Raw genomic sequence first — 23,251 nt, forward strand, 5'->3', positions numbered from 1 at the left:
TTATCCACTTTGGTGGCAAGGACAGGAAGGCAGATTACCACCTAAGTGGAATCAATTTAGGTAAAGGGGCAGTACAGAGAGATATGGGTGTTCTTGTACACCAGTCAATGAAGGTAAGCATGCAGGTACAGCAGGTAGTGAAGAAGGCTAATAGCATGCTGGCCTTCATAACAAGAGGAATTGAGTATAGAAGCAAAGAGGTTCTTCTGCAGCTGTACAGGGCCCTGGTGAGAGCACACCTGGAGTACTGTGTGAAGTTCTGGTCTCCAAATTTGAGGAAAGACATTCTGGCTATTGAGGGAGTGCAGCGTAGGTTCACGAGGTCAATTCCTGGAATGGCGGGATTACCTTATACAGAAAGACTGAAGAGACTTGTATACCCTTTAGTTTAGAAGACTGCGAGGGGATCAGATTGAGACATATAAGATTATTAAAGGATTGGACACTCTGGCAGTAGGAAACATGTTTCCAATGATGGGTGAGTGCCAAACCAGAGGACACAGCTTAAAAATACGGGGTAGACCATTTAGAACAGAGATGAGGAGAAACTTCTTCACCCAGAGAGTGGTGGCTGTGTGGAATGCTCTTCCCAGAGGGCAGTGGAGGCCCAGTCTCTGGATTCATTTAAGAAAGAGTTTGATAGAGCTCTCAAGGATAGTGGAATCAAGAGTTATGGAGATAAGGTAGGAACCGGATACTGATTAAGGATGATCAGCCATGATCATATTGAATGGTGGTGCAGACTCGAAGGGCAGAATGGCCTACTCCTGCACCTATTGTCTAAGAAGAGCCGAGGACCTACAGGAGAATGCACAGCCTCGGCAGGGGTTGGATATAGAGTTAGTACTTGATCTCTACAAAGAATTCGCCTCGGTAAAGTTTATTCAAAGAACAGGGGAGAAGGACAAGAAGTTATAATTTTGAGAGATACAGCATCTAACCAGTCACTGATGGTAAGGGATGAGCAAATATGCACTCTTTCTGATCTGTTACCTGAGAGTGTGGTCATTTGTGGGATAGATGGACAGCAATTTCGCTTTTCCCATGTAAGATCAGGTTGGAGTGCCAACTTAAGACTGGGGAAGTTACAGTGGGAGTGATTGACAGGGTCAATTCCAGGAATTCAGTTTGTTGTTAGGAATGATTTGGCAGGATCCAAGGTGGGAGTGACACCCCCTGTTGTGGAGAAGCCCAAGGAAGACCAAGAAACTGAAGAGTTAAAACAGAAATATTTAACTCTTTATATTAAATATTTAACTGGTATTTTCCCAGACTGCATGGTAACCAAATCTCACTATCATAAGTCACAGCATGAAGCGAAAAGTAAAGAGAAAGATAAAGGAGTTGAGGTTCAGTTAGCAGGTACTCTGTTTGACGTAATGGTGCAGGAAAAACCTGAACAGGCAGAGGGCCAGACAGAAGTGTTTAGTCTTAAAAGGCCAAGGGACTTATAACAGCAAGACAAGACTAAAAGATATGTATGTGGATGTATACTCTGAAAAGGAGCCAAAATATTCTGGAGGGTTATTATCTGAAAGATGAAATCCTAAGGCAGAAATGGAGACCGCGGCAGGTTAGTGCAGAGGAGAAATGGAATGCACCAAATTGTAGTGCCAGTAGCATACAGACAGGTGTTACGGGTAGCACATGAACTACCTGTAGGAGATCACCTAGAGGTACGAAAGACTCAGGCTAAGGTACAAAATTATTTTTTATTGGCCTGGAATGCACAAAGATGTGGTTAATTTTTGCCATACATGTCATACATGCCAAATGGTAGGTAAGCCACGAGCGGTAATAAAACCAACATCTTTGTTGCCAATTCCTGCATTTGAAGAAACTTTCACGCTGATTATAATTGATTGTGTAGGTCCCCTCCCGAGAACTAAAAGTGGGAACCAGTACTTGTTGACCATCATGGATGTGTCTGCCAGATTTCTGGAGGCATTTCCATTACAGTGTATCAAAGCAAAAAGGGTAGTAGAGGAGTTAGTAGCTCTCATCACACGGTATGGACTGCCCTGAGAGATTCAGTCGGACCAAGGGTCAAATTTTACTGCTAGGCCATTTAAAAAGGTTATGGATAGGTTAGGTATACAGCACTTTAAATCCAGTGTGTATCATCCTGAATCCCAGGGAGCTTTTGAAAGATGGCATCAAACTTTAAAGACCATGTTGAGAGCATACTGTCAGGATTAGCTGAATGATTGGAATAAAGGTATCCTATGTATATTGTTTGCCATTAGAGATGCCCTAAGCAAATCTACTCAGTTTACTACCATTTGCGTTAATATTTGGTCATGAAGTGAGAGGCCCTTTGAAATTAATTAAAGAAAAATTGACAGGACCAAAGTCTGAGGTCTCACGCTTAGATTATTTATCAGAGGTGAGGGAGAGATTAAACCAAGTTGGTGAGTTAGCTAAACAGCACCTAAAGAGGGCACAGTATAGAATGAAGCACGTGGCAGATAAAAGCTCTGAGACTCTGACGTGTTAGTACTGTTACCAGTGATAGGAGATCCCTTCAAAGCCAGGTTTAGTGGTCCCTATCAAATTGAGAAAAAGTTGAATCAGATGAACTATTGAGTAAAGATGTCAGATAGGGGAAAAAAAAAGGTATTGAGTATGTCGTATGAACATGTTGAAACAGTATTATTCTAGAGAGAAAGAACCGGAGAAATAGGTGAGGAATCAAATCCAGATGATGTGGATTTTGATGTGCCTCAAAATAGATTACAAAAAGTAGTCCTTGAGGTGTGGGATAGTTTAGTGAGCTATCTGTCTCAGGAGCATAGAATGCAGTTGAAAGATTTGTTACTGCGGTAAAAGGACATATCTAAGAAACAAATGGGAGGACTAATGTTTTTGTACATGAAGTAGACGTAGGATAAAACAACACCACTATCAGCTTAATCCTTTCAAAGCCAGATAGGCCCAAATGGAGGTGGAGGCCACGTTCGATGAGAACCTCATCGAACCAAGCCAGAGCATCCTAGTTCCCAAACCGGGCGGTACTCAACAATTCTGCGTGGATTATCAGAAGGTCAACGCTGTTACAAAATTTGACTCCTATTCAATTCCTAGATTGAATGACTGTATTGAGAAAGTCGGACAAGCCAGTTACATCACCAAGTTGGACTTAATTCGTGGTTACTGGCAGGAACCTTTATCAGAGTTGGAGCTTTATCAGTTTAAAGTGATGCCCTTTAGAATGAAGAACATGCCTGCCACATTCCAAAGACTCATGAACTTAGTTGTGGCTGGGTTAACAAACTGCAGTCTATTTGGATGATATAGTGATATTTACTACGTCCTGGAAAGATCACATGGTACAGTTGGCAGAGCTCTTTGAACGACTACGAGAAGCAAAACTGGTGATACACTTAAAAAGACAGAATTAGCGAAAGCAGAGGTGACGTTCTTGGGACATAACATACGTCATAGAAAGTTGACCCCACGGAATGCAAAGACTAAGGCCACCGAGGAATTTCCACGACCAACCTTGAAGAAAGAGGTGCTTTGATTCTTAGGACTTCGCGGATTCTATCAGAAGTTTCCAAACTTCAGTGGTGTAGTGGCACCGTTAACTGATTTGCTGAAGAAAAACACAAGGTTTTGGTAGACAGAACCATGACAGGAGGCATTCGACCATTTGAAATCAATATTAACCACCAAACCAGTTTTAGCTATACCAAACTTCTCAAAACCTTTTACAGTCGCCATCGATGCTAGTCACATAGGAGTTGGAGCTATACTCCTACAGGAAGATGAGGATGAAATGCCAGTTGGTTCCTTTTCAAAGAAGATCAACAGATACAAGAGGAAATACTCCACAATCGAAAAGGGACTATTGAGTTTGGTACCGGCCTTACAACATTTTAATGTGTATGTCACGAGCAATGTGTCTGAAATGGTTGTGCACAGTGACCACAATCCGCTTTCATTCTTAGAACGTTTTAAAAATAAGAATATGAGACTATTTCATTGGAGTCTTATGTTACAGGCTTTAAATTTTAAAAATCATACGTGTTGCAGGTCGGAAGAATGTAATCACAGATGCCTTATAGTGGATTTAACTGAGTTTAAATAAATACAAATCTTATCTTCATAAAAGATTAGAAGTTAAGGTAAATTTATGTTAATGTTATCTGTATGTTAGGGTAATGTGTTTTAAAAGTAGAGAAAAAAAAGAAGCCATGTTTTCATTATAATGGTTCATTTTTTCTTAAGTGGGTGGAGGTGTTATGAAGATATGGGTGAACTATATCCAGGTGTTCTCACTAGAACACAATGTAACATGTGCTCCAGAAAGTAGAGTAGGTGGATGCCTGGAAAAAACAAAAAACAGATTCTAAAGAGGCCATTCAGTTTAAATTATTCCCCCAAAAAAACACCAATTTCTGATCAAGTTTGAATTGAGTATATTGACCATCTTAAAAGCCAGTGACACAATCCAATGTTCTGGGTATAAGACCGGGGCAAATTTGAACAGCTGGGAGGGGAACTGCCAACCCCCCAACGGGTAAAAGATTGCCTGAAAAATAACGCTCTTAAAAGTACCTTTTTTGATCAGTAACCTGTGAAGCAGAATTCCTAGTACCTTTATGGACAATTCTTTCAACCTTAAATTATTGCATTAGTTATAATATATCTGCTTAAACATGTTTTTATTTGAGATTGTATTGAAAAACATTAGGAATAAATAGGTCACCTTTCAGTTTTATTTGGGAACTACATTTGTGTCTTATCTGTAGTCAAAAAGGAATTTAATGAGGAGCAGGTGACCTTAGCAATGTCCACTTATAAATCAAATTTCTACATTTCTGGAATATATATCTTTAAGTAGATGTAAGTCCATTTGCTTTATACCATCTGCAAAGTGAGTTTTGCATTGCAGATGTTGAAATTAATTATATAAATTTGGCTTGAAGTACAGACAACGCCAACATTTTCAAAAAGGTTCTCAGACAAAGTGAGAGTTATTGTTCATGTATAGGTGAGGGGTAACCTTTAACAAGGTTTATAAATCATGAAGGTCATGGATAGAGTGAATTGCTAAGGTCTTTTTCCTAGGATGGGGTAATCCAAAAGTAGAGGGCATTGGTTTAAAGTGAGAGGGGAAAGATTTGTGTTTGGGATCAGATTTGAAATGTTGATCCAAACATTTTAGACAAGAACCTTATCAAGTAAAGAAACTAAACCACACAGTCTGATTCTCAGAAAATACAAATATTTATGTTGTGTATCATTGCTGAGTGACATGGCTATCCTTGTATAAGTAAAACACTACAATACCATGGATTCTGGAAGCCCAGGAAGAGAACATGATATTTTCAGGTCTCTGCAAGTCTGAGTTGTGCAGCATAGAAACAGATCCTTCAGTCTAACTCTTCCATTCTGGCCAGACATCCCAATCTGAGTTCCATTTGGCATTTGGCCCATATCCCTCTAAACACTTCCTATCCAAAACCCATCCAGATTGCTGTTTAAGTGTTGTAATTGTACCAGCCTGCATCACTTCCTTTGGCAGCTCATTAATATACACACCATCCTCCATGTAAAAAGGACCTGTTTTTCAAAGATGTTGCCAGGGTTGGAGGGTTTGATCTAAAGGCAGAGGCTGACTAGGTGGGGAATGTTTTCCCTGGAGTGTCAGAGGCTAAGGGGTGATTTTTACAGAGGTTTATAGAATCATGAGGGACATGGATAGGGCAAATCAACAAGACCTTTTCCCTGGGGTGGGGGAGTCCAGAACTAGAGGGCATAGATTTAGGGTGAGAAGGGGAAGATTAAAAAGAGACCAAAGGAGCATCTTTTTCATGCAGAAGGTGGTGATGTATGGAATGAGCTGCCAGAGGAAGTAGTGGAGGCTGGTACAATTACAACATTTTAAAAGGCATCTGGATGGGTATATGAATAGGAAGAGGTTAGAGGGATATGGGTCAAGTGCTGGCAAATGGGACTGGATTCGGTTAGGTTACCTGGTTGTCATGGACGAGTTGGACCGAAGGGTCTGTTTCCATGCTGTAAATCTCTGACTCTATGGCTTTAAATCTTTTCTGTCTCACTTGAAACCAATGCCCTCTAGCTTTGGATTACCCCACCCAAGGAAAAAGAGCTTGGCTATTCACCCTATCCATGACCCTCATGATTTATAAACCCCTATAAGGACACCCCTCACCCTCTGACACTCCAGGGAGAGAAACTCCAGCCTATTGAGCCTTTCCCTCTAACTCAAACCCTCCAACCCCATCAATATCCTTGTAGATCTTTTCTGCACTGTCTCAAGTTTAACAATATCCTTCCTAACAAAGTCGATCAGCATTCATGGAACAAACAGACGAGTTAATATTTTCAGTACTTTTCATTCAAGATGATAAAACTTACATTTGGGCAAGCACATCACAACCAAAAATAGGAAAAGTAATATAAATCTATGTGTAAAATAGAATGCAATTGAGTGTAATAATGTAACTTTAATCAAATAATAGACAAAATAAAAATATTACTTGATTGAGATTGGCATTCATATATGACTGATGAGTTTATCTCTCTTTCCCATATTTGCCCTAGTTTCTGATTGTACTAATGTACCAATCCATCTGAAGTTTTGGTTTAGAAGAAGTGTATACCCTAGACAAGTAATGTCTCTTTTCTCTCAGATGCTGACTCATTTGCAGTTTTTTCATGCACACATCTGTGCTTTGAATTATTATGAGATTTTGTTTTGAGCATAACCAAATTCAAATGTAAATCAGGTTTAGGAAGTTATAGACATCAAGTCTCTTAATGGTCAGTAATATATCTTAATGCTTCTCTGCCATAAGAGTTGTTCATCTCACCTGCCCTTATTTTGTTACTACCTTTGTGTTTCTTGTAAGAGATGGAAATGTTGATGATATTAACAACTGATGGTCAGTAGGAAATACCAAGGATACCTATATATTAAATAATATGTAAAGTTATAGGGAAATAGTAGGTGAATGGCACCAAGTCATAATGCTTGTTGGAATGCTGATACAGACACAATGGACCAAATGGCCTCCCTGCCATACCATCTTGATTCAGATATGGTTTCCACAAGATTGTAATATTTGCACCAATAATTAATTATATGAAATTGGGATTTTGAACAATTGACAAAGAGGAAAGGGAAGACTAACAGTGCAATAAAATACAACCAAGAAACAATGCAAGAAATAAATGAGAGAATAAGTTAAAGAACTGCTTAACAATTGAGAAAATGATTGCATATAATCTTGCACAGTTTAGACTTGGGTGCAGTTACTTCAATTTCTTTTCTATTAGGTGTAGATTCAGTCAAATGTTACACCCCATCTTTGAAGAGGCTTCCTCGGTTGTGAAAGAAGAATTTCCAGACTCTAAGCATGTAGTCTTTGCCAGGGTTGATTGTGACCAACATGGTGAGTAACAAAGTTTCCAGATAACTTTTGAAGTTGGGTCAACAGCAAAATGTTTAAAGTAGCAGTAAACAAAGCAGCACAATATATTGATACAGTTTGTTCGAGTGTTTTGTCCTTTGAACAGCTACCCACTGTTAATGTCATCTGAATGTTGCCTTTTCTGCTGTCTAGCACTATTGTTAAACTGGAATTTTACCTAGGCCCCAAGTTGCATTATTAATGATGAATAGCTAAATTGTTTTAGTGAGTTTAGCACAAGTATTTTGAATACTGATCAAAGTACAAAATATAATTTAATTTCACTTTGAATATTTTTAAATCAAAATAGGACTAAAAATCATATTGTTTCAAAATAGTGTGCTCACGTTGGCTTGATACTTGATATTTTTCAGGGAAACATAATGGTCAATATATTAGTTGAAGATTAAAATCCGGAAGTTGAATCAAAGCTTTGCTTTTTTTCTGTTACGAAAAAGACCCCACAATTCCTACAACATTTGAATAAGGAATCAAATTTTTGATGCTTCTTTTAGACAGTCATTGGAAATTTAAGTTCTTACAGGTCATTCTGAGAAATATCTTTCTTGGGCTTGTTGCAACCAAATTCAACCTTCTTAAAAACACGTACAAATTACGAGTTGGAATAGGCCGTCATGACTGATCTGAATGTGGCCTATAGTGCATAGAATCATAGTCATAGAGTCACACAGCAACTTGTGTGTGCTGACCCAGTTTCCCAAAACTAATCAAGTCCCACTTGCTTGCATTTGGCCCCTATCTCTTCACATCTTTCTTATTAATATACCTATCCAAGTGTCTTTTTTAAATATTGTAACTGTACCTGCATCTATCACTTCCTTTGGTAGATCATTCCACATATGAGCCATCCTGTGTGAATAAGCTGCCCCTTGGGTCCCTTTTTAAATCTATCTCCTCTTGCCTTAAAATATGCCCCCTACATTTGAACTCCCCCACCCTCGAAAAAAGATCTTTGCTATTCACACTATCTATGACCCTCATGATTTTATAAACCTGTATAAGGTCACCTCCCCAATCTCCTAAGCTCAAGTGGAAAAGGCCCCAACATATCCTTAACTCAAACCCTCCAGTCACAGCAACATTCTGTTCTGAATACTCTCCAGTTTAATAATATCCTTCCTATAGCAAGGCAACCAGGATACTGTACACAGTATTCCAAAATTGGCCTCACCAATGTCCTGTACAACCTCAACATAACGTCCCAACTCCTATACTCAATGGTCTGAGCAATGAAGGCAAGTGTACTAAATGTCGCTTTAGTTGTGCTTTAAGGGAGGAGATTCCAGAATTTTGACCCAGCAACATTGAAGAAACAGCTGCTTTATTTCTAAGTCAGGATGATGTGCAACTCAGAGGACATGCAGCTGATTGCTAATATACATTGGATGCCAGCCAAGTAACATCAGAACTCATATGCTTGCTGCAGAAAGCCATGATACACAGGAATTTGGGAGTCCTTGTCATGATTCACAAGTTTCTAGGTATTACGGAAGGCAAATGGAATATTGGTCTTTATTTCGAGAGGAATGGAATATGAAAGTTTTCTTGGGACCAGATCAGAGTCAACCTGCCTGTTTAAAAGGCACTAGTCAGACCACAGCTGGAATGCTGTGTACAGTTTTGGGTTCCTTCTTTAAGTGAAAGATGCACTGGCATTGGAGGCAGACCAGAGCAGATTCACTTGGCTGATAGCAGATCTAGAGAACGATCTTATTGGAAGAGGTTGGATAGATTGAATGTAGTCGTTAGAATGTAGAAGAATGAGAAGCGACCTTATTGAAATATACAGGATTCTTGCAGGACTTGAAAGATTGGATACAAAAAGGTTATTTCTTCTTGTGGGAGAATCTAGGAGCAAAAGAGCATTATCTCAGAATAAGGGATTAAACAGTTGGAACGGACAAGAAGCAATTTCTTCTATTGGAGTGTTGTGAATCTGTGGAATTCTTTATTGCAGAGGGCTGTTCAGGCTGAATTATTAAGTAAATTTAGGGTTGAGAGAGGTTTTTAATCAGTAAGGGAATCAGGAGTTATGGGGAAAAGGCTGGAAAGTGGAGTTGACAGTTATCAGATCTCTTTGAATGGAAGAGCAAACTTGATGGACTGAATGGCCGCCTTCTACTCCTATATCTTATAGTCTTCTGGACCTTCCTCCAGTTGATCTGTAACCAATGAGCACCTCTATCATTGTACTATAGAAGCTGAGTGGCCTTGTTTAAAGTAATTCTGCTGTTCTCGCTATCTGTTATGCACTATTGAATAAAGTACCTTTCTTTTCAAGTTTTGGAATAGTGTGTATTTAAGTATTGACTGCTCTGCTATGTGCCTCCCTTGGATTGCTGACAGCACACTGCATCCAGCATAGGCAGCACACAGGCTTACCATAAATTAGATTGGCTCATGAAAATGGCACGGAGCTTTACAGGTTTTTCACTTGCTGATTTGTATTGCAAATTAACCACCTCATTTCTGTGTGAGACCTGAAAGACTGAGCAGTCACCCACAGCCACATCAGGTGTGTTCATCTGGACACAACTATCTTCAATGAATGCTTATATATGCTTATCAGATGAAACTGGGAAATTGTTTCCAGCTCTTACCTGATAACAAGTAGTTTGGTGATACAGACTTGCATCTTCTGGATTAGTGGTGCTGGAAAAGCACAGCAGTTCAGGCAGCATCCGAGGAGCAGGAAAATCAACGTTTCGGGCGAAAGCCCTTCATTGTTGGGAAAAAAAAAGACTCATTCAGTTGAACCCTTTTGACTCATACTCGTTACAATACTTTGGAAGAACACCAATTGAAAGGGCAAACCGACATTTATTCTGTGTGACAGAACGTTGACTGATTGATTGGCAGATGGAGTCTTGTATAGAGTCATTACCATGGAGAATATACCAGTTAATTATGATTGATAGTTAACTGCCAGGCTTCGTGTAAATTTTTTTAAATAGGCAGGTTGACTCTGATCTGGTCCCAAGAAAAGAACCAGTGAATGGTTACTTGTGTTGAGTTGAAACAGTTGCAGTAAATGTACATGTTCTTTCTGTCTGTGAAGTATAGAACTCTGTGTATGATCATGAACTTCTGGTACATACATATGTACCACACTTTGAACCTGGCTGATCCTTCTAAACTGGTTGTCAGCATAGTTTGTTGCACATTCAGAAATATCAAACAAAAATTGTACAGTTACAAAATAACATCATCTTTTGACCTCTGGCCAAGTTTTGTAAAAGTAAGCCCATTGGATATGGTCAGTAACTGAAGGCACAGCTGTTTGTTTTGATTTCCCAAGTCTTCAGCACTGCAATTCATATGCGTTATTCATATGTGTGATAGACAGAACATTTTGTTTTGCTTTGAGAGATGTGTCCTGTTAGGGTGAACTGAATGTGGAATAGTTAACTTCACCTGTTAGTCCACATTTAAACATCTTTTTTGTTTGAAGTAAGACTGAGCACTGTTCAGAACCATAAGTGATAGCCTTAGGGCCATTTATCACTTTGTGTGATATGTGTAGAGAAGTGGTGATCATTCCAGGCATTACAATTGACCTGAAACCTAACAATAGTGGCCCAAAAAACAATGTATTCGCTTCGCATTCTATGTTGATTGATGCCCAGTGATAGCAATGTGTAGCACCTACAAGATGCAATCTCACTGACTCAAATTTCAACAGTACTTCCCAAAACAGTGACCTCTGTCACCGAGAACAAAGGTGGCTGATGTATGGGAACACTACCATTTGGAATTCCATTACAAGCTGCACACCATCTTGCCTTGGAACTATATCACAATTCCTTTACTGTTCAGTGAGTCATTATCCTAAATATTCCTTGAAACTGCACTGTTTTATGGCTAGACCTTAAGAACTGTATCAGTTCAAACAGACAGCTCACCACTTCTTGCAGGACAGTTAGGGATGGGTAATAAATCCTGGCTGAGGCCAGGTAATTCTTCATCCCATGAATGAATTAAAAACATATAGTCACTGTTACAAAAGAAATGTGGCAGCGAAGTTGCAAAATGCAAGACAATGACTAAACAAGCTATTTTAGTAAATTATTTCAGGAATGAATGCAAATCAGGACACAGTTCTTCAAATATCTTTCAGTAGAGGGTGGAAATTGAATGCCTTATTTCAAAGACGGTATCCCTGACAATGCTACACTGGGGATTGTGCAATCAAGTTTCTGTCCATTGATTAAAAGCAAATAGGTGATAATTACTGTAGCAGGAAGCAGAGTTAGCAGTTGCAGTTTGGGTGCAAGTCGTCAGTACTCTATAAAAATACAGGAGAACCTCGATTATCCGAATGTGATGGCGGGCACTATTTCGTTCGGATAAGTGATTCTTCCATTAATCGATTAAATGTCTTTCCTCTGGGGCCCCTGCACCTCCCCCTGCCTCCCAACCGTCCAACACCTCCCCTGCCCTCCAACATTTATGCCCCCACCCTCTCAACCCTGTCCAGCACTGCTCCGTCCCCTCTGCCCCGTCCCCTCATCCCCGTCCAGCACTGCCCCCGCCCCTCTCCAGGGCAGCCGCACTGGACACCAACAATAAGACGGCGGCTGCTGCTGCTGCTTTTGTTGGGTAAATCTCCAAACCACACGCACGCGCGTGTTTTATTTTACTGGAACTTTTTGACAGGTTCCACTTCTGCCCTGTAAAGGGCAATGTTGGTCAGATTATCTGGAGAAGTGGGTGGGGGTGGGGGGCGGGCGAAGTGGATGGTGGTGTTAGGGTACACTCCTCTGTAGAACTCCAGAGAAAGTGTGGCCAGAGAGAAAGGGCGGGAGGTCAGTCATTTGGAGACGGTGCCTGTTTAATCGCTGTAAACAAAAGACGTGATCACTGTTGGAAACACGTCTTTTGTTGTAATGTTTCTATCGGGACCTCGAGATCTCCTTCGGATAATCGAGGTTCCACTGTAGATAGGTTTCACTATTACACAATGTAACTCGGCCTGAATGCAACAGTGTGCAAGTGCTAACTGTGGAGTTTGGCGTAGAAGAGCATTTGTTGTAGAAACAGTAGAGGTGTTGCTTTTTATCTTTTCTCAGCCCCGAAAAGCTGGTGAGTGTTCAAGGTTTTAATCGAGCAAACAGCTGGGTGATTGATGAGTTGAAGATTTTATCCCTTTAAACACAGGCTGTAGTTTACTTGGGAGATATAGTTATTGTGTAATATTTATAACTTAACTAGTAAATGACTTGGAATAATTAATGATAACAGTTCTTTTTCTAAACATGAAACCTAATTGTTCAATAAAATACAATAAAGATGGCAGGGCTAATGTCATATTGCACCTTTAACATATGGATATTGATAGACACCAGTCTCATTTGCAATAATTACATCTGTGGAAATTATCTGCAGCTTGAGGATCTTCCATCCCAGGCCAATGACTCTATGACTATGATTCTAGTTTTGGGCACTGCAGTGCATCGGGGGCACGAAATTTACCTGAACACTTTGTTTTAGGAGACTATCACACCCTTCAAATTGGATATCTCAGATTTGTTTGTGGTCTGGTATAGAACATTACCAAGTCGACACATGAAGAAGTTTTGCGAATGAAGACAGCTGTGGAGTAGACCTTGCAATTGCCCAACTTATTGTTTTTTATGATTTGGATGGGGAAAGAGAATTCATGCAAAAGGAGATTTGAAAAGTACGAAGAAAGGACAAGGCAATATTATTGAAAAGTGATCTCTGTAATAATGCCAGTGTGTGAAAAGAAGGGAAAGCAAACAAACATGAACACTCCCAACAAATAAGGTCAGAGTAAAGAAAATAATGCAACAGACTTCAAATCTGTTTATCTGAATGTATGCAGCATTTGTGACTGATTTGATAAATCAATAGCGCAAATAGAAATAATAGCCATTGCAGAGATATGCTTGCAAATTGACCATGATTGCGATCTGAATATTCGAGGTACTTGGAAGGACAGGAAAGGAAAAGGAGATAATGTAGAACCATAGAATCTGTTCAGTGTGGAGGCAAGCCATTTGGCCCATCAAGTCCACACCAGCCCTCCAAAGAATATCCCACCCAGACTCATCCCTGTAACCCTGCATTCCCCATGGCTAACCCACCTAGCCTGCACATCCCCGGATACTATGGTCAATTTAGCATGACCAATCCACCTAATCTGCACATCTTTGGACTGTGGGAGGAAACTGGAGCACCCGATGGGAAGCAACACAGACACTGGAAGAACGTCCACACCGACAAGTCACCCGAGGCTGGAATCGAACCAGAATCCCTAAATCTGTGAGGCAACCGTGCTAACCACAAGCCAACAAAAATATGAATTTATGAGCTTCTAACTCTAACTAAAACGCAACCCCTTTTTAAAACCCGTTAACACAAGCAGATAGAAACAGACATACAAAATAAAATTGTGTGTGGATGTACAAAAATTTGGTGAATGCAGTTCAAAAGCACCAATCCACAGGATTCAGTGAGCAGTCCTTTTGAATTTTCTGAGTCCTTCTGATCTGCCCAGTGAGCCTGGCATCAATGGTCGGTGAGTTGTTGGAGGGGATTCTGAGAGGTACGATTTACATGCATTTGGAAATACAAGGACTGATCAGGGATAGTCAGCATGGCTTTATGCATTGGAGCTCGTGTCTCTCAAATTTGATTGAGCTTTTTGAAAAGGTTATGAAGAACATACCTGAAGGCAGAGTAGTAGACATTGTCTACATGGACTTCAGCAAAACCTTTTACAAGGTCATGCATAGTTGACTGGTTCATTAGGTTAGAACATGGGATCCAAGGATAGAGAGCCAACTGGTTACAAAATCAGCTTGATGGTAAAAGACAGAGGGGTAGTGGTAGAGGGATGATGTTCAGACTGGAAGCCTGTGACCAGTGATGTGCTGCAAGGATTGGTTCTGGGCTCACTATTGTTTGTCATTTACATGAATGATTTAGATGAGAATATAGGAGGTATGGTTAGCAAGTTTGTACATGACAAAATTAGTGGTATAATGGACAGTGAAGAAGGTTATCTAAGAGTACAATGAGGTCTTGATCAGACAGTCTGAGAAGTGGCAGATGAAGATTAGATGATTAGATGACCTCTACTACTTCCTCTGGCAGCTCATTCCATACATGCACCATACTCTGTGAAAAGGTTGCTCCTTACATCCATTTTAAATGTTTTCATTTTCACCTTTAACCTACCCCCTCTAGTTTAGGATCCCTACTCTTGGAAAAAGACCTTTGCTATTCACCCTACAATGTCCCTCACAATTTTATAACTCTCCACAGGTCACCCGCCAACCTCCTACGCTCTAGGGAAAAATGTCCCAGCCTATCCAGCCTCTCCTCATAACTGAAACCCTCCAGTCTTGGCAGCATTCTTGAAAATCCTTTCTACACCCTTTCTAGTTTAACAACATTCTTTCTATAGCAGGGAGACTAGAATTGTACACAGTATTCCAAAACTGGCCTCAGCAATGTCTTGCAAAGCTGCAACATTGTGTCCCAACTCTCATACTCAATGCTCTGACTAATGAAGGCAAGTGTGCCAAACTCCTCCTTTACCACCCTGTCTACATGCAACATTGTTTTCAAGGAACAATGAACCTGCACCTCTAGGTCCCTCTGTTAAACAACACTCCCCAAGACCCTACCATTAATTATCTAAGTCCTGCCCTGGTTTGCCTTACCAAAATGCAACACCTTGCATTTATGGGGTGGTACGGTAGCTCAGTGGTTAGCACTGTTGCGCCTCAGTGCCAGAGACCTGGGTTCAATTCCCGCCTCCGGCAACCGTCTGTGTGGAGTTTGCACATTCTCCCTAATCTGCGTAGGTTTGCTCCAGGTGCTCTGGTTTCCTCCCACAGTATAAAGATGTGCAGTTAGGTGAATTGGCCATGCTAAATTGGACCATAGTGTTAGGTGCATTAGTCAGGTAAATGTAGGGGAATGGGTCTGGGTAGGTTGCTCTTCAGAGGGTCGGTGTGGACTTGCTGGGCCAAAGGGCCTGTTTCCACACTGTAGGGATCCTAAACTAGAGGGGGTAGGTTAAAGGTGAAAATGAGAACATTTAAAATGGATGTAAGGAGCAACCTTTTCACAGAGTATGGTGCATGTATGGAATGAGCTGCCAAAGGAAGTAGTAGAGGTGGGTACAATTACAACATTTAGAAGTCAGACATTTGGGCAGCTACATGAATAGGAAAGGTTTATAAGGATATGGACCAAATGCAGGCGAATGGGTCCAGTTAAATTTGGGATACCTGGTCGGCATGGACGAAAGAGTGTTTCCATGTATGATCTCTGATCTTCTTCTTCATCTTTCCAAGTCCTTTTAGTTCCTACTGCAGACATAGGACACACTAATTGTTCAGTTTCCCAGGCACTGGTTAGAAGCAGCAGCTTATAAGCAAATGGTAAGTGAGAATAGCTAGCTATCTTCCAATTCTTTGTTATCTCTCCGCAGGAAGAGAGACAACACTTGGCTATTTAGAATCTGGAGGCTTTCCAATGCTGTATTATTCATACACACTGTCTACCTGTCCAATAACCAATCAAAATCATTATCATACTGAGCCCTCCTGACCCACTTAACTAGTTCTGATTGATAAACTAATCAACAGATATCTCTATACATCTCCACACCCATATTTATCCAATTCATTAGATCTTGCTGCAAACTATTATTGTTTAAGTCATCTCCTGTCATGGGTTGAATTAAGATTAAAGTCTATTTATGCAAAGTACTTAAATACAAATAAAAAGTTCATGCATAAATTCACTGGCAGCATTACACCAATACCACCACCATCAGTACACCAGACATCTCCAGATATACTTTAAGGTTTTTCAATGTTTGAAGCACTTACTATTGCTCTACATTTTGATGCTGCCAAAGACATCTGTATTCAAATGTAGTGTACTTAATGTTGCACATAAGGGTCAGCATCAGTAGACCATCAACATCCTGCAGACCCATCTCCTGCCCAGACACCCAACCAAAATATCAGGCATTATGCCCAAAGACCTTGGATGAGCATGAGTGAGTGAGCACTCACACATTTTGTTCCAACCCTGATGTCTTACATTTAGGTTTGCATGCTGGCAGCAGCAGGACCAGCCACCATAGTGGGAGGCAGTGGCACACTGGTAATATCACTGATTAGTCATCCATTGTGCCAGACCATTCAAGGGAGCTTATCCATTGGATTGTAAACCCTCAAAATTCCTTGGATTCTGGAAAAGCCCTAGCAGACTGGAAATCATAAATGCAACACACAGAAAGGGAGATAAAAAATTGGTAACCAAAAGGCCAGTTCTTGCATTTGCTGTTTGGAAAATGCTGGTGTCTCTTATTCAGAAAGTGGTAGCAGGAAATTTAAAAATCATTATACAGTTGTTCAGATTCTTCATTATTTTGTGGAAAGGAAATAGTATTTGCCAAGTTTATTAGAGTTCTCTGAGGATGTAACAAGCAGAATGATTAAAGGGGAACCAGTAGATTTAGTTCAAAATAAACTAAAGCTACTAGCTCTGAATATCTATAAAGATATTCAATAAGATATCCCTTAAAAGGTTCATCTCATTGAAAGCTAATAGAAGGCCTGATCTCTGAGACTAGTCATGAATGGCCTATTGTCCTTGTCTTCCTTGAAGAAGCTGCAAATTCATTTTTATCCTGACTACTGAGATGTTTTGTTCCTTTAAACTTTTGGATAGGTGAAAATGTCAATGTCTCCAAGATGATGGAAGTTTGTCATTTATTAGTTGAACTTTGCTGATGTCCACCCATCTGAACTAAACCAAAATGGGTTCATTTTCTGCTCAGAGCTCAACAATATCTCAATTGAATAGATACGTGGAACATATTTTCAAGATTCTGACTAGGTTATTGTATCTCATTAAACAAAATCTGAGTGTGGTGCTCTAAATTTGTGCTGCACTGATGATATATCCTCTGATCACTTATACCTTCTGGCCTTTTTTAATTGAAATAAAATTCTTTGCGTCTACTTTGTCCATCTTCACAAAGCTTTAATGATACTTTAGCGACTGTCTCTGATTCTAAATGGAAGTCTTATTGCTTTTTGATTAAACCCATCATTCCTACATTGAATCTAAATCTTTTGTAATCCAGATTTGCAGAACCAGAAAACCAGGAGTGACACATGAAATTAATTTTCCCACAGAAGGATGCTTCTGAACGTTACATTTGGAAGCATTCTGGCTATTGATTTATTTTGTGTGAATGTTGGAGTGCAACTCTTGTTGCCTAACACAAAGGCCTGCCTTAGTAATGGTAATTGCACTGTTGCATACAGAATTTGATGCCAGAACACATCTTTGACATTGAAGATGGTGCATTTTAGCAAGTCATTCTTTAAGTCCATGCTGTGCTCAGTTTTTTTGCAGTTTATTCAGGGGACAATTGTAGACTAATTAATAAAGGTTATCTTATATAAATCAGCAATTTTATTTGATTTAAAATATGTTTTCTCATCTCTATCCTAAACGATCTACCCTTATCCTGAGACTGTCTGCTGTTAGTTCTAGGCTCCCAAACATCCTCTCTGCATCTAGTTTTAGAATTTTATCTGCTTCAATCAGGATCCTCCCCCACCAGCCAAAATCCTTCTAAACCCTAATGATTACAGACCCAGTTAAACCATTCTCTCCTGCCATCCCCAGTATCAGCCAAGTGAACCTCTGCTGCACTCCCTCTATGGCAAGTCTATCCTTTCTTAGGTAGGCAAACAAAAACTGTGCACACGACTCTGTGCACTTTAGAGAAGGAAACTTGCTATCCTTACCTGATCTGGACCGTATGTGACTTCAGACCCACAAAAATGTGGTAATAAATGCTGGCCTACCAATGACACCTACATCCTGTGAACGAATTAATAATAGGTGTGATCTCATCAAGGCCCTGCATAATTGCAGTGGGATATCCCTTCTTCTGAAGTTTCATCCTCTTGCAGTGATGACAATACACCATTTGCCTTCCTAATTACTTGCTGCACCAGGGCACACCCAGATTAAGTAATACTGTTCCTTTTGGATTTTCACACCAAAGTGTATAACTTTACAATTAGCCAAATATTGTATCTGCCTTGTGCTTGCCGAATCACTCAACTTTTCTAAATTACCTTGAAGCTTCCTTGCATCCTCCTCAACTCTGAATCCCCCTCAGCCTTCTGTCATCCACAAACTTGAAAATGTTGGATTGGTACCCTAATCTAAGTCACATATATGTAGTGAATAGCTGAAGTCCAAGCATAGATCCTTGTGGACCCCAAAGGTCTGTTTCTCAAAAATGACCCATTTATTTCCACTGTTTCCTGTCTGTTGACCAATTCTTGATCCATGCCAATATATTACCTGCCACTCCGTGTTTTAATACTCACCACCCTCTTGTAGCAGACCTTATCAAAAGCCTTCTGAAAATCTAAATATGCCTCATTCATTGATTCTCCCTTGTCTATTCTTCTAGTTACATCCTCAAAAACTCACGTAAATTTGTTCAGCATAATTTGCCTTTCATAAACACATGTTAGCTTTGTTAATACTTTCCAAATATCCTGCTTTCATATCTTTAACAATAGACTTCAGCATTTTCCTTTCTGCTGATGTGAAGCTAACTGGTATCTGATTCGTTGTAGCTTCCTCCTCACTAAATAGTGAGGTTACATTTGCCTTTCTGATCTACTTAAGAGTCTGCAGAAGTTGACCATCACTGCACCCAGTATTTCTACAGTCACTTCCTTTAGTACTCTGGGATATAGATTATCAGCATTTAATCCGATTAATTTCAACAACAATGTCATCTTACTTGAGTTCTAAAGAAGTGTGATCGGATGCAAAATGTTAACTCTGCTTTCTTTTCCACAGGTGCTGCCAGACCTGCTGAGTTTTTGTTTTGTTTCTTCTTACTAATGCTGGTTTACTTCAATTCTGCCCTCTCACTAAACCATTGGTTGCCTTCTCCCGAAATAATCTTTAAGCAATTATTTAAAGCTGTTATCTGTCACATTTGAGTGAATTTTTGAAATAAATTTCTTTTAGAAAATCATTAGAGTTTTTTTTTACTATAATATAGTTGTCTAGGTCTGTTTTTCATTCAATTTATAGGCTTGTGAATTGTTTTATTTCCATTTTTTGTGTGTTTCAATCTGTCTGCAGTTGTTAAAGTTCAATAATTTCAGGTATCTTGAATTATCATTGCCTATAAATTTAATATCATTGTCACTATTTTCTTTACAGCGGATATAGCACAAAGGTACCGAATTAGTAAATATCCAACATTGAAATTATTCAGAAATGGGATGATGATGAAGAGAGAGTACAGAGGTCAAAGATCAGTGAGTGCACTTGCAGACTTCATCAAGCAGCAGAAAAATGATCCTGTTCAAGAGATTCTGAATCTGAGTGAATTGGAAACAATTGATGTAAGTTTGCACATTTAACTTGGGAGAGTTCAAGCAATTTGTGATCTGATTCCAAAACCAATGCTCTGTCAGTGATTTGTAACAGTGATCTAAATTATGTGCTATCCAAGATAAAGGTCTTGCTCATAATTTCATGATAATCTATTTAAAATGTAGGCCTCCTGAAAGAGTTAAACTCATCAATTCCTAAGCTTTTTTTTAAATTCTAATTTGTGTGCACCCATTTTAGAAAAATCTCAATTAGAATTATCAAGTGGTGATACTTCCCAGAAAATTGTTGTTATTTTTGCATGGCATAACTTATTAAAATGAATACATTTTCACTGTTGCCTTATTGACAAGAGTATCAGCTATGCTAGACACTTGTAGAAAATATCAAAAATGATTACTGAAACATTGTGAGACTTTCAAAGTATTGGGTCTTTTCAGTTGATGCACATCTCCTGGTTTCTTGCAGCAGTGTTCAAATGTTTTTTAAACAAAGCCACTTTTGTCCTAGTTTCCGTAAAAAAAAAAAATACAGTATCAGATCATATCCCCATCAAGGTTGGTCTGCCATTCATTATGATCACAGCTAGTCTTGGACTTCAACTCCACTTTCCTGCTTGATCCCTGTAATCCCTTGATTCCTGAGCGATATGTCTGTCTCAGTCTGAAGGAATCATACAGAACTTGAATTGTTAATTCTGACTATCTTTCCACAGATGCTGCCAGACATGCTGAGTTTCTCCAGCACTTTGTGTTTTTCACCTTTAAATATATTAAATCATACATCCATAGCCCTATGGATAGATAATTCCATAGATTGATATCACTAAGGGATTCTATGATTCTGTGACTCTGACTGAGAAGAAATTTCTATTAATTTCAAGCCTAACTAGCTTATCCTGAAATTGTGCTCTCATTGATTGTAGACTCCCCAGCCACAAAAAGCCTGTGTGTACCACATGAAGTTCCTTCAAAATCCTGTTATTCCAGTCTCCAAAGAATACATACCCAGTTTACTCAGTCTCATCGGCTAACACTCATTCTCAGGATCAGCTAAATGAACCTCCACTATACTGCTCTCAATGAAAGTATATTCTTCCTTAAAAATGGAGACCAAAACTGCACTTAACATTCTGGATGTAATCTCCTCAAAGCCCCATAAAGACATAGCAAGATCTCTTTATTCTTATTTTCCAAAATGCCATTTGCTTTCACAATTGCTGCCTGCAGACTAACTTTGTATCCCTTGAATGAGTACACTCAATTCTGGACATCGCAATTTACCAGTTTCATTTCTTTTTAAAAGAATCTGCTTTTCTATTCTTAGGAGCAATATGAATAATTTCAGACTTATCCATATTATAGTCCTTATGCCACCTTGTAACTCACCCACTTAACCGGACTTTCTCTTTGTATGCTTCTCATACTTACTTTCTAAAACATTTTGTATCATCAAGTTTAGACAAAGAGACAATGGTAATGTATCAAAGTTGTGAGTATAGATTGTAGATAGCTAAGGCTCCCGTACTGACTCTTGCAGCACTCCATTAACCACATCATGCCGACTTGAAACAGCTCCATTTGTTTCCATTCTCTGCTTCCTTTTTGTCAATCAATTGTCATGCTAATGTATCACCTCCTCCGTCCTGGACTCTCCTCTTTTAGCCTTTTATGACACATTCTCCAAAAATTCTAATAATGGTCTTGTCATTGCTAACTTTGAATCTGATGGGAACATTCCATCTAGTAGGGAATTTTGGAAAATCATAACCAGGGCATCCATTAACTCATCAGCTATCTCTTTGAAATCCTTATGTGGGCCATCATGCCTTGAAGAAATGTTAGATTTTAGTCCTCTTGGTTTCTTCTGTACCTTTTCTCACTCTTATTAGCCCTTACAGTATCCTGTACTTCGGCCATCTACTGTGAAGGCACAGACACAATATCTATTCAATGCTTCTGCTCATTCTAAGTGACAATATATTCTGCTTCTAAGGGAGATATTTTACTCTTTCCTTATATACATATAAAGTTGGATTTTGAGAGTTTTTACATTGCTGATTAATTTGGCCATATTTTAATTTTTGACCCTTTCCTTTACACCTGTTAACAAAAATTTACATCAATTACCATTCTGGAAAACATGCAAATACTCTAACCCAGGAAACCTCTGCATAATACTTCTCCAGGCTGCTGGTGAATATACCTAGTGATAGAATTGAAGTTTACCCTCGTTATGCCTAAAATGCTGCTGCCAAATATTAATGTTTGTTATTATTCATGCTTGTTCTTGATAAGGGAAGCATACTGTTTTGTAATGTCTGTAAATTTGCAATCAAGTAGTCTTAATTTAGCTGTAGAGTGTATTAAGCTTTTTCAATGGAACCATGGGGAAAATGAGTAGGACTTCCTACAACAACAGGCTATTTGGATTTGAGAGATTTCTCAATGCCATCCCTTGCAAAACAAAGTGAAAAGTAAAAGCAAGTATTCTGAAGTGTTAAAACCAGCATACCACTTAATCCCTCTGGAATCAATTTACTGAGATCCTGTTGACATCCTCTGCACCCCCCACCTCCCCACAATTCCTCATTACTGTGTCTCCACAATAAGCTGTAACAATGTTTAAAATGTACTAACTGCTTACATTTTATCATGATGCAGTTTTGTTCTGATAACTTAATTAATATGTCAGGACTTTCAAATATCCATCTAGCCATTTCTTGAAAATTGACCAGAAATCAATGTTAGAATTCTGCCCTGAACACACTCCTGTAGTTTTAAATTCGACTTGCCTTTCACAATACATAGTTTTGTTACAATACCAGTATCACAAATTTATGTAGAAGCATTTGTCTTAAGGATGCACAAATAATCTAGAATCTAATGATAGAGATGTACCCTTCGGTCCAACCCGTCCATGCCAACCAGATGTCCCAACCCAATCTGCTCCCACCTGCCAGTACCTGGCCCATATCCCTCCAAACTCTTCCTATTCATGTACCCATCCAAATGCCTCTTAAATGTTGCAATTGTACCAGCCTCCACCACTTCCTCTAGCAGCTCATTCCATACACGTACCACCCTCTGCGTGAAAAAGTTGCCCCGTAAGTCTCTTTTACATCTTTCCCCTCTCACCTTCAACCTGTGCCCTCTAGTTCTAGACTCCCCGACCCTAGGGAAAAGACTTTGCCTATTTATCCTATCCATGCCCCTCATAATTTTGTAAACCACTATAAGGTCACCCCTTAGCCTTTGATGCTCCAGGGAAAACAGCCCCAGCCTATTCAGCCTCTCCCCATAGTTCAAATACTCCAACCCTGGCAACATCCTTGTAAATCTTTTCTGAACCCT

At 39.5% G+C, this 23,251-nt stretch overlaps 1 protein-coding gene across 2 annotated transcripts in view; it reads left to right on the forward strand.

Moving 5' to 3' along the window:
• Positions 1 to 23,251, forward strand: part of erp44 (endoplasmic reticulum protein 44) — a 99,628-nt gene that overhangs the window by 45,540 nt on the left and 30,837 nt on the right. For both annotated transcript variants that reach the window (XM_043690040.1, XM_043690041.1), the window contains 2 exons: positions 7,309 to 7,424; positions 19,725 to 19,909. In XM_043690040.1, the coding sequence (XP_043545975.1) occupies positions 7,309 to 7,424; positions 19,725 to 19,909 (301 nt within the window). The remainder of the gene's footprint in view (positions 1 to 7,308; positions 7,425 to 19,724; positions 19,910 to 23,251) is intronic.

The sequence above is a fragment of the Chiloscyllium plagiosum genome, chromosome 5 (assembly GCF_004010195.1).
Source record: "Chiloscyllium plagiosum isolate BGI_BamShark_2017 chromosome 5, ASM401019v2, whole genome shotgun sequence".
NCBI classification, from domain to species: Eukaryota; Metazoa; Chordata; class Chondrichthyes; order Orectolobiformes; family Hemiscylliidae; genus Chiloscyllium; species Chiloscyllium plagiosum.